The 12,977-nt window shown below is 33.7% G+C and overlaps 1 protein-coding gene across 1 annotated transcript; it reads left to right on the top strand.

The window, feature by feature from the left end:
- The first annotated feature begins 1,043 nt into the window (after positions 1–1,043).
- mitfa (melanocyte inducing transcription factor a) lies at positions 1,044–5,132 on the top strand. Its single transcript, XM_046851123.1, is given in 10 exon segments — positions 1,044–1,224; positions 1,432–1,644; positions 2,080–2,175; positions 2,273–2,390; positions 2,713–2,793; positions 3,072–3,128; positions 3,227–3,302; positions 3,464–3,611; positions 3,931–4,205; positions 4,207–5,132. Coding segments are annotated over 10 exon segments (1,176 nt in total). The 5' UTR covers positions 1,044–1,191; the 3' UTR covers positions 4,286–5,132.
- Positions 5,133–12,977: the final 7,845 nt, after the last annotated feature.

Below are 12,977 nucleotides of genomic sequence, written 5' to 3'. Positions count from 1 at the left end.
AGTTGATTCACATTCCTCAGCTAATTATAATTTTTTCAGTCAAGATTTCTGTTTAGACATGTTTCCACATGCAGACTTATAATAGAGCTTGCATTAATCCTCATATTATCATGCACATAAAGACAGATCAAAACTAAATCACAGCCATGTTACAACTGGGAAATATACTTAATATGAAGACATTTTATACCTTTTTACCAGTTAGAGGAGAAATAGAAGTGACATTTAAATGAATACTGATCGGCATAGTTTGGAGAAGAAAATAACAATTTGTTTAAATCTGTGTAAAACACACACTAACATGTAAAGCCATAAAATAAAATCTGTCTAAAGTTCATACAGAGCACCAAGACCAAACTATAAAAGGTTCCACTAATGCCTTTTTGACATTCAGGACTAAATGTGTAAAGTACTGAATATACATTTTAAAATGCTGGTGTACACCAATTTTATGTTGCTTTAATAAATATGAAACTAAAATCAATAACTTCAGTTACACAAAGGTTAACTAATTAAAAACATTTGATTTTAACGCTCAATTCCACCAATATAGCAAATAAAAAGCTTTTTACTTTAAGGCAGACATAGATCCATTTTAAATATATGCTTCTTAAAGAATGTAACTATCTTTCAATAATGCCTTTAGATGTGTGTTTGTGTGTGTGTGTGTTTGTGTGTGTGTGTGTGTGTGTGTGTGTGTGTGTGTGTGTGTGTGTGTGTGTGTGGATGGGGGGGTAGTTCAGGGGTGCATGAGATATGGTCATCTCATTGCAACATTTAGAATTTACTCTGCCTGCTTTTTTTCTGGAGCAAAACAGTAGCACTAATTGTTTCTTGGATGTTTAGAACAAATAATGTTTTATGCAGGCAGAGTGGAACTAAAGATGAAACAGTAGTTACCCCTAAGCCAGTTTCAGTGTAGAGATGAGCAAATTGGTTAAAAAAGAGTCTTTTGTGAAATGCGAACAGTGACGTAAAATGAGCTCTATAAAATCATGGTTTAGAGGGACAACTCGGTAACAAGGCAAACAAATTTTCTTTCCCCCTCTTGAATAGATTTTTCTCTGTTAGTGGCATTTAAAAAGAACCCTGATTTGCTCCTGACTTCTCTTGTTTGGTCACGATAACCTGGCTGAACTCACAAACTGACATTTTTTGAGGTCTCTGTGGTGATTTATTTTGCCTAGCAATATGCTGGACATGCTTGAGTACAGTCATTATCAGGTAAGATACAGTTTTAGTGTTCGTTCAGTTGTAAAGTAGTTCAATCCATTGCATTGGATTGAGAATGTTTGACCCAAAAGTTTTTTGGTTAGACAATGCATTTCATTCGGTTTATGTAATAACACACAGAATATAACTGTTTATGGGATATTATTTAGCATGTCTTTTCAACACGATTAAAGTTTAGATTTTTTTGTCATCCTGCAGGTACAAACTCATTTGGAGGGTCCCAATAAGTACCACCTTCAACAGAGTCCAAGGCAGCAGGTGAAGCATTATCTGCCCAGCACACTTGGGGCTAAGCTCAGCCCTCCGTTAAACGTCCAGCATCCGGAGCACGGCATGCCCCCCGGCCCCGGAGCCAGTGCCCCCAATAGCCCTATGGCATTGTTGACCCTCAGCAACAACTGCGAGAAAGAGGTAACTAAAATTTAAAGTTTTTACTAAATGTTACTGTAATTTTGTCATAATTACCACATATTAATCAGATTTATACTGTAGTTATGAATGTTAAGTTTACATAACATGATTAGAGCATGATTTACTGGTATTTATATATATAAAGCAAAAAATGCTTTAAAACTTTTTCCACTGAACAGCATTTGATTTGCTCTTATTATTGCTCAATCTTTAATGTTAATAATTATGAAGCTCAGCTGAGAAGAAAATGTTATGCTATATGAAAGGATATGGTATGAAATGTGCATTCTAAAAGGGTGTCACTTCTTGTAGATCATGTAGCTCATTAGGTTACATATATTGCGGAAATTTTCTCATTTTAAATTCACTCATGGTTTATAATTTACGCAGTATTATTTATATATTTTCTTTCATGTTTCTATGTTCTGCTAATAGATGGACGACGTGATTGAAGACATTATCAGTTTGGAGTCAAGCTATAATGATGACATTCTTGGATTAATGGATGCTGGACTTCAAATACCAAATGCGGTAAAACAGAAATAAAATAAAACCCTGATTTTTTATTTGTTTTAATCATTTATGCATTTGTGTATAATTATTTGAACATTTGATTCTTTTTTTTTAGATACCAGTTTCTGCAAATCTCCTTGACATCTATAGTAATCATGCGCTTCCTCCATCTGGAGTCAGCATTGGGAATTCCTGCTCATCTAATTTACCAAGTGTGAAAAGGGAATTCTCAGGTATATCTGCTCTCTATTATGTATGTAATATCTTTATGATAATTACACCTAGAGTGGCCATAAAAGCTTTTTAAGCATAGTTTGTGATAAATGCCCTACCTGTCAGAATAAAATCTTCAACGAAAAAATATAGTATTGAAAGTATCTAAAAAAAAAGTAAAAAAAATATATATATATATGTATATATATATATATATATATATATATATATATATATATATATATATATATATATATATATATATATAATCCACATTGTGTGCAATTTTTAGTGCACATTTGCCAAACTAAATAAAATCTATATTGTACCAAATGACCCCAGCTCCTGACATGATGCACGTGGACCAACCTGGACCATGTGGCAAGTTTGACTCTTATCAGAGGCCTGAAGGCCTTCCAGTAGGTATGTGTCCCTCTATATCACAAACAATGTCTTAGATTAGGTTCGGGTTTATACAAGCAAAATAAAACATTTTAACCGGGACAGTGCATGTTAAAAATGCATTTTTATATCGTGCTTTTTGAAATGAAAAATTGCACACAATTTGGATGCCTGATGATGAAAACCTGATATGCATAAGCATATGCATGTGTGTATATTTTTTTTGTGTGTGTGTGTTTTGCTTAATTTATGTTAAATGGACTTAAATATTTGAAATATTTTTTTCTTTTTTTTTTTAGAAGCAGAAGTAAGAGCTTTGGCAAAAGAGAGGCAAAAGAAGGACAACCACAACCTCAGTAAGAATAATTCTTACATCATTGAAACACAATTTACTTAATGATCAACTTTCTTCCAGTCTAACAAACAGGTTTCTTTGTTTTCACTCTTTTCTTAGTTGAAAGAAGACGGCGCTTTAACATAAATGACAGAATTAAAGAACTTGGGATGTTAATTCCCAAATCTAATGATCCGTAAGTCAACTGCCAACATAAAAAATTTAAAGTCTACCTAAAAAAAGGGGCAAAATGTTTTCTCTTTGTGAATGGAAATAAAAGATTTTAGCTAAAATTTCACTTATATTTGATGATGGTAAGAGTTATGTTCTTATTAATAGGTTTACTTTTTTTTCTAGAGACATGAGGTGGAATAAAGGAACTATTCTTAAGGCATCAGTCGACTATATCAGAAAGCTACAACGAGAGCAGCAGAGAGCAAAAGAGCTTGAGAACAGACAGAAAAGACTGGAGCACACCAACAGACACCTCCTGCTTCGTATTCAGGTACGAATATGAAGAGTTTACAAAAATAAACTTTTATATTAATATAGCATCCATATTAAAGCTGTAAGGTAACAAGTCTGTAGCAGTTTGTAGCGCTCAATTTAGTAGAAATTATAATTTATTAAAAGATATATTATGTAATAGAAACATTGTTTTGTTGGTAAAAACAATTAAAGTTTAATATTTTGCCTTCTTTTACCCAATAATATAAAATATGTACTTCACCATTGCATGTCCAATTGGATGGGTGCATTGCATTGGGTGTAAAATGTGGATGCAGGTTTAGAGTAATGAATATGTGCATGTGTTTATGGGTCAGGAGCTGGAGATGCAGGCTCGTGCTCATGGCCTGGCTGTAGGTGGCTCTTCGGCACTCTGCTCCTCTGAACTGGTAACTTGCTCCATCAAGGAAGAACCCATCAGCTACACAAGCTGTTCATCCGAGCTGTACACACGTCCACACCTCCCCAGCCCAGATCATTCTCGGCCTACCACCCTGGACCTCAACAATGGCACAATTAGCTACAGTGACAGCACCACAGAGGAGGCAGAGGAAGAGCTCTATGCAAACCACCAAGAACCCACAACCAAGTTAGATGTTCCTGAAAAACATTCTGTCATCAGTGGGCATCAGTAACCTAATGATCTTCTTTGGTTCCCTCACACTTCAGTGACAGCAGCAGGCGAAGCAACAAGAGCACAGAGGAGCAGGACAAGAATTGTTAGCACTGATAATGAACTATGAATAGCTCATTATGACTGTTATTTTTAATGTTGTTGGGTTGATTGTGTTGATTGGTATTGTCTGTGTATAATTTCTAAATTCTGATATGGCCAGGATTCTTGAGTATGCTAGTAGTGTATTTAAAAGATGTTTCTGTCACTCCTAAACATATGCAAAATTGAAATTTTTGCTTCTTTTGAAATGCTATTTTTTATATTTGAATTATTATAAAGAACTCTGTTACATCTAGTGTTTTTTTCTAACAAATCTGATTCTATTATATCCATGATTTTTTATATATGTATATTATTTATGGAAAAAAATATGGACACTGCAAAAAAGGAAAACAATTGCAGGGGAAACATCAGTTACGCCATGACTTCTTATCTGAGGTTGTACTTGCATTATTCGGTATATTCTAAGCACATCTGTAAACTGTCATTTAGTGAAAAGTAATATTATCTAGCTGTAGGTCATGCTTTTACTGTTATTATAACTCACAAAGTTTAAAGTTCTCACAAAATGTCTTTCATGTGCACCCTAATAACAATAATAATAACAACAATAAAAAAAATTATAATAATTATTAAAAAAAATAAATAATAGCTTTTACTAAAATCTAGTTTTAAAAGCACCTTAAATACTGTAGTTATGGCAAATTAAGATTCATTGTAACAAATTACAAACAAAAAAATCCCTAAAGGATATAGATAATAGATTACTTATTTTTAGGGTTTTCTAGGGTTTAGGGGTTTCTATTAGTAATAATCCAGTGTATATACTGTATATTTATCAATTTCCCTCTTAGTCATAAGAAAAGCACATAAATAAGTGTAAAGAAACATGTGATTATAAACTGAATATTGACAGGACAGAAATAATGCTTATTCAAATTTGGTTATTCAAATTTACTATATTGTATTCTTTGTGTTTTATTTTAAAAATATTTTTATTTAGATTGTGGAACTTTTATTTGCTCCCATTATATACATGTTTACATCATAAATATACATGTTTGTATTTGCTTATTAATCTTATTAATGTTTTGAAGGTGTACTTGTTATATGACTTTATATACTCTTAATACAGATATTGTGTTTCCTCTCAATTTCTTAAGGGGAAATGGTTCCCACACAAGCACAATTAACCCTTAATAGTTCTATTTGAAAATTTTTAAAAGAGTGTGATTATAGATATGAATCATTAGTTCATGACTAAAAGATGTTTTTATATATATATATATATATATATATATATATATATATATATATATATATATATATATATATATATATATATATATATAATATAGAAAGGATAAAGACTACATGAAAACTGAAATACAATACATTGTCTGGCTTATTAACTTAATTTCAATTTCTAACACATTAAAGCAAATTCATTTTACCGGCACTAATGTTATCAACACGTGAATAATGCAGCGTTTCTGTTTGACTGTTTTTGTTAAAAACATAAATAGGAATATTGTCAGGTATATAAGATGACCCTGATTACAAGACAACTCCACCTTTTTGGTGTGTGCCTCTTGAAAAAATTTTTGAAGACCAACTTTTGTCTTTTATAAAGAGAATGTATTCATTTGAAAATACTTTTCATATGACATACCATGATTTTAAAATTTGCATTATAAGCTTGCCTCAGAGGCTGGTTTACTTGGCTAACTTCTGAACCGCTATGATCTGGACAGTCACTCACCATCATGCAGTCCTGGTACTGTAAACGACTGTAGTTTATCAGGTTGCTTCCGTCCAGTGGAACTCATTTACCTGTATTTGGCGCCATCTATTTTTGCAGGTGTATGGTGTATGGAATATAAGACGGCATCATTTGAGATGCATTTCCATTAAAATAATTCATTGTCTTATATTCGGGACAATACGGTAAATAAATAAAAAAAGAGGCAGAATTAAAACCTTCAAGGCAACACATTTATTCACATTGTCCTTTCTTTACTCAGAAATATATATATTTTTTTAATCCACTGAAATTTGAAAGTTTTACTGATGCACCAAGCATCAAATCATGCACCAAAAGGCACACATCCAGCAAATAAAACCGTCCGTGTGGAAACAAAGCAAAAGTTCCATTTGGTGTCCTGGTGATTTACATAATTGAAAACACCATAGATACTTTAAAACCTTTATAAGTATACTTTGTCTTCATGCTCTATGCTGAGTATGGTTTTACTATTAAAAAACATACATTTGAATAAAGCTTCAGTATTTGTTGAAGCCCATGTTGATTATAGTATTAAAAATTTAAAAAGTTTTAATTTAAGGTACATTTAGAACAGATGTGCGATTAAGTGTGAGTAACCGAGTTTTGATATAAAATGTTTTTAAATGTGATTAAATATTTGAATCAATTGATAATAATTATAATTATAGGGTGTAACTATACATGTATTTATATGCCAGGTGTATAAAAAAAGAAACTAGAGTGTGGCTACTCACTCCGTATAGTAAATAAGATTCACACATGCAGACAGAGACACAGGCGCAGACGCACAAACACACACACACACACACACACACACACACACACACACACACACACACACACACACACACACACACACACACATTCATGCACACATGCATTACACAGATGGGGTCTTACTAATGTAAACTGATTCATTAAAAATTTCCATTTCTTTAATTTTATTTGATAAATTTAATTTGTGCCAATTTAATTGATTACTTAATTTAATCAACATTAAAAAAATAAATATATTGCATTAATTTGATGTATTTTCTTTTTTTATAAAACACTATAAAATATTATTTTATATATTATTTAACCAAGCAGGCATTCTATTTAAAATTGTTTTAAAAATGTTAACTGTTCAAATGTTGATCACGTATATATTCATGTGTGTGTTGAATATATGACATACATCAACAAAGATGTATGATGAAACTATTGTGAATATTCAGGGTGTAGTAATGCTGTCATGGAATGCCAATTCAATAAAAAAACATCTATGATAGTGATACAAATAAGTCTGGATGTCTGGATGTAGTCTAGCAGACATCCCGTATTCTATACCGTATATAAAACCCCCACCTTTGATGAAATGTTCAAACTGTTACTTAAAGGCTACAGTTTATTTTTTTTACAAGCGAAATGTTTTTGCTGTATGGAAGACTGGTTATTTAATTCACCTTAAAATACTGATTTAAGTCCAGGAATGCTACTCTTACCCAGTCCTCGATAATCTGTATTGGTAACTAAATTAGACTCTTCAAAAGTAGTGTTTTAACCTAAGTAGGTCACCACATTCAAACACTAGAGTCGACACATACTTATATGTAAGACTGTCCTCTTGTTTTCACTTAACACACATGATTAGTCTAACAACAGTAGCATTATGTCGAGCAGCATTTTTTCTTGTCAAAGGACAGACAACTCTTTTTTAACCGAATCTGACATAAAGCCCCCAATCCATAATGTGTACGGTTGGCATTTGGGCCACCTATAGACTAAAATTGTTATTTCCCAAGTATGAATCTGCAGCATACCAATGTGAACATCCATATGTTTATGATGTCATACAGAGATTAGGGTTTTTTTTTTCAATTAGAGTCATCAGAAGAGACAAATATTAGAGTTAAATGAAAATTGTGACATGAAAAAATAATTAAAAACAACATACAGATAACAAAATGCTTCAGAATACATCTGGACCCATTACATTTATTGAAATAGTGTCTTCATGTTTGACAAGTTTTTATGTTTTCGTTTCAATCATGAGGTATGAGGTGGTTGGAATCAGGTTTCCTCAGGAAACATGCTGTTACTTGTACAGATAAATGTTCTTTGCAACTGCATTTTTAAGAATTTCACAGACTACAAGTATGAAAAACGTGTCATCTGCATTTTAGTACCAACATTTCACCCTGTGGTATGCATTCTGATATATGACTTTTAATTGTTCATCAAGCTGTAAAGTGGTGTTTAAGTACTGGTTTTGAGTATAAATTCCAACACTATTGGTTTCTTTGCATTAGTGGTCTTTGAACTTAAACAGCACTGCTGTATTACAATAAAATAAAAATATAAATAATCAAATATATATAAAAAAAGATCCTTCAAAGTCTTAAAAAAGCAAAATAAATAAATAAATAAATAAATAAAATACAAATACATAAAAATAAAAACAGGAAAAAAAAGGTAAAATATAAAATACCAAGATTGGCCGCTAGCTGGCACCAGAGAGACTTAAGGCATGCATGAAATAAGTGCAAAAACGTGCATTTTCTAATTGTTGTTCAGGTTAAAATCTTATTATCTGTTCAGTTTGATAACGTTAGCTTAGTTATCTGGCATAACAGTAAATGCAATGTTTAATCGTTTAAAAAATAAATCTATTTACATTTACTTCTTTTATACTGTATTAGTGTTTTATTCAATTTTATTTCCTTTATTATTAAATTTTTCACCCCTTTTTTTGGTGTAAGAATGTACAACATGGATAATTTAGAGATGCATGAAAAATAAATAAATAAATAAATAATAAAACAAACAAATAAATAATATATATAAAATAGAGTATGCTCATCAATCTGTTTTCATATGGAATCTTTTTGAAATGTAGTAAATTAATTAAAAATGTATTAATTGAAAGAATAGTTTAGTCGCTAGCAGTCTGCAAACCTTTTTGGTTTTCTTAGTTTATTACCTCCATAAAAGTGTTAATAAACTTTGGTATTAGGGTGTTTTTAAGCATAGCGATTTCAAAGCTCTGTCAAAATGTCATAAATGTAAAAGAAAATGTGTTGTTCTTCCAAGACATTCCAAAAGATGGCGCTCTTATAACACTTTACAAGTTTGGGTTCTCTTAAATTTGGTCTTAGAAAGTGCCAGAAGAAAAAAGAAATTGCTAGTGATTATTGCACTGAAGACGTGCTTGTTATTTATGTAACAATATGTTTGCGTTAGCATTATACATAATATTTATACATTGTTGACAATTAAATCTGTTTTTATATCAATGAACATTTCATAGACAACAGTGTGTTGGAATGACATTGTGCTTCACATTCTGTACAATAACTTGATTTTCTTTAGTGATGGCACTATTTTTGAGGACTGAGACCAAACTAATAAATATTTCCTCACTTTAAACCAATTTTGCATTTAAATGAGTCTTTACAATCCATATATTTTCCATTATATTATTCATTGCACACTGACATTAATTATAAATTGGTGGTAGTATGTCTTCCATATTGAAAAAATACATATGCTACATATGGAATAACTGCACATTTTCCATGTGTGTAATAGATTAATTAATTTCCTTGTTGGAATCTTTAGATAAGAAAAACAATACATTTGATTACTAGTACAATATAATAGTATTTCACAAAGTTTTGTTACACATTTCAATTACGTCCATACATCAGCAACAATGTACAATGTTTAGCTCTGATTATTAAAGGTGTATGTAATGTGACACACTACCAGAAGCACATTTGTGTGTCTTTTTGTACATTCATTTAAATCCATAAGCACCCCGATGTGTAATGTTGTAACACGGATACACACAGATAACCAACATTGGATCCATGGGCGAAAATGCAGTGAATATTTACTGCTGGAGAAAGTGAAGCAGAGGAAATAGCCTTGTGGCTAAATTCTGTGCACCATTTGCACAACTGGGGTTGACAATAGTCTTCACCTGCCAGTGAACTTCCAATAACTTCCAACGATTTCAGTAAGGAAACGAATATATGGTGCACAAATGACAAAAAAATAAAACAAATAAAAATAAAGACTCATATACAGAACAGTATGTTGTTGGACACACCCGTCCTGCAAACAATTCATTTGACTTGAATACCTACCTATAAAAAATCTTCCAGCTGTGTCTCGTTTAAATTACCACTATCTTTAATCCATGAATCTTTAATGATTTGCAAACCTCATCCGTGTTATTGGCAGCATTCAGGAGCATTTTGGTTCACAACTAGAAATGGACAGGCCATGTTAAAGTGTTATAAGGCTGTAAACTGCAGTCTGTTTGAAAGCTTGTAGTGAAACATGCTTAGCAAACATGGATCATTTTGGCTTACACACTTTTAAAATGTATGTTTTTAAGAATTTCAAAATATGAATATGTATAATTTGTTCAACTGTGTAGCAGTTCTGTGCTGTGCAACAACTGCACTCAATCAACAGCGAAGTCAAGTAGCCAATAAACTTGTGTACCATATGTACACAAGTCCCAACTGTGGGACAATCTGTAGAACAAGAGCATGTTGCTACACAGTGAGCCACTGTTGTAAAAAAAAAGAGAGTGCATGTATGAGAGAGAGAGAGCGAGGGGGGTTTTTGAAGGGAAAAAAGAGGGGACAAAAGTGATCAATTACTCACATTACATGCAGTCCTTTAGGAATTTGCTTTATTGGCCTGGACATCTGTTATAATATTGTCATAATGTGTAATCAGATGGGGCCTGTTATAGCTAAGGCAGGGAAGAAAATGCAGCTATGAAAGTTCAATTAAAATGCACAGGGACAGCAGTTCTGTCCATCTGGCAAAGCGGACACTTCTTTTTTTTTGCTGTTTTCTTTCCTCCTCTTTTTGTTTTCTCTCTTCCTGTTATGTCCCTTGAGAATAAAACAATGTGGCCTGGTTGCAGGTTTATACTCCTCTTTTACTGAAAGTGAAACAGGTGACACCTGTGTAGTTGGGCTCGTGGGCCAAATACATCATCTGGCCTACCAGCGCAACCAAAGATTACAACATGCATAAAAAGACACTTTACAATCAGGTGTTTGTTGTCACTTGCAAGTTCAGAGTGGCCATTGTTTAGTAGGAATATGCGGCCGTAGACTCTTTATAATTTACACAGCTGTGCATGACAGATCAGAGAGGGAGCCTTGCTATGGAGCTTGTTTTCTTATACTCACAAAGAGTGAGTAAATTGCTGGCTGGATGTTAAAAAGGGCTTAAGACATGTCTCACTCGCTCACACACACAGACACATTAATTTCCTCTGTTCACACACAGCTAGGCCTCCTGCTCGCTAAGAACAACATCAGGGTAGATTTATTTCAGGCATTAAACAATACCATTATGAAGACTAGCTGCTTCTATCAGTGAGGATTAGCGCATGCTGGCTTATTCTGAGCGATGATAAGAGGGGTTTAGAAATTTGACACCGAAAGTTTGATGTCCTCTCCCCGGCCCGTGTGATAACGTCCGTTGGCCAGACTGCACACGTTTCTCGCCTTAAAGCATACGGGGTCCAGAGAGCATTATTCCGTCTCCACAGGACTAGTGCACAGCTGCACCATATTTATCATTCCATTCCCAATCCCGCCAAATTGGCAGTGAGATCACTGGGTGATGAGGTTAACTACTAAAGTTGCATGTAACTTGGAGCCTCCCACTCTATGATTAATCGGGCGATGGAGAATGAGGGCCCTCTTGACGGCATCACATGCGGCGTAGAGCATCTGCGACGGTCAAGGCAAAACAAATGGTGTGTTGCCTTTGTTCCCGAAGATGGTGCATAACCGAACATCCAGAGTAATTAATTTTACATCGCCTCATCTGCAGGGTCCCGAAAGCTAATGAAAGTGTTTTCGAGTCGCACAGGAGTTCAGGGCCCACGTACTGAGTTATGAGGGGAATGAAGTAATTGGCCGCCTGAAATGAATCACACATCCAAGGCTTGAGTCGATTTTTAATGTGTTTCGTACATAAAACACGAAGAGGGAAAACTTTGTGGAGAATACAGGACATAACATGATGTCCGGTATGAGGTATTAAAAAAACAAAACAAATGCTTGTCTTAGTAAACGGACAACCAATTTTCTATCTATCTATCTCATACTCAGGAACAGCTGGTGTGCAGAACACATCTGCAGCTCACACAAAGGATTGACCAAATCAGTTTTTTACTCTGTGAAGTGGAGAAAACTATCCAAACAATATTGTGTTGACATATATTCATCATTCTTTAGCACACTGTAATTGTATCATACAATAAACAGTTGCAGCAGTCAGTGCCAACGTTTCTTGTACATAATACACAAGGTTTTACAATTATGATATACTGTATGGGGCCAATCCTTGACTGTTTTCCTGAGGCCAATAACTATGCATTATTTTTCACTGAGGGATGCAATTGAGAATGAAGCACTAATTTATGTGTGAAACTGTAATCCTGCTTAATTGGATGGCGTCTAGAGGGATGAATCAAGCAAACAGTTTCTTTAATTGTTATATTCAATTAGGGATCCAAATTAGTCTCCTTGGCAGAAGTGTCAGCACAACAATGGCAGTGTTGTTTATATCTATTTGTTGCCGTTGCTGTTCTGAGGAAAGGGAAGAAAAGAGCGAAAAGGAATACATGCCACTGCATCCCAAAGCCTTTGTAATTCCCATAGTAAATCCATTACACACTCTCAATCTCTCTCTCTCTCTCTCTCTCTCTCTCTCTCTCTTTTCCTGTCTGTCTTTCCCTCTCTTTTAATTGCAACTCATTTTTATTTATCACAAGCCTGTTTGCTAATTTTATTTAGCAAGAAAGCAATCGTTCCCTTTCCCCTGTGTGAGCTCTCTCAATGGGCCTCTGATTCCTGTGAAGTGACAGTGGGTAAATATGC

Source organism: Silurus meridionalis, chromosome 1 (assembly GCF_014805685.1).
Source record: "Silurus meridionalis isolate SWU-2019-XX chromosome 1, ASM1480568v1, whole genome shotgun sequence".
Lineage (NCBI taxonomy): Eukaryota > Metazoa > Chordata > Actinopteri > Siluriformes > Siluridae > Silurus > Silurus meridionalis.
Note: the sequence above shows the minus strand (reverse complement) of the source record. Positions and strands in the feature narration are given on the sequence as shown.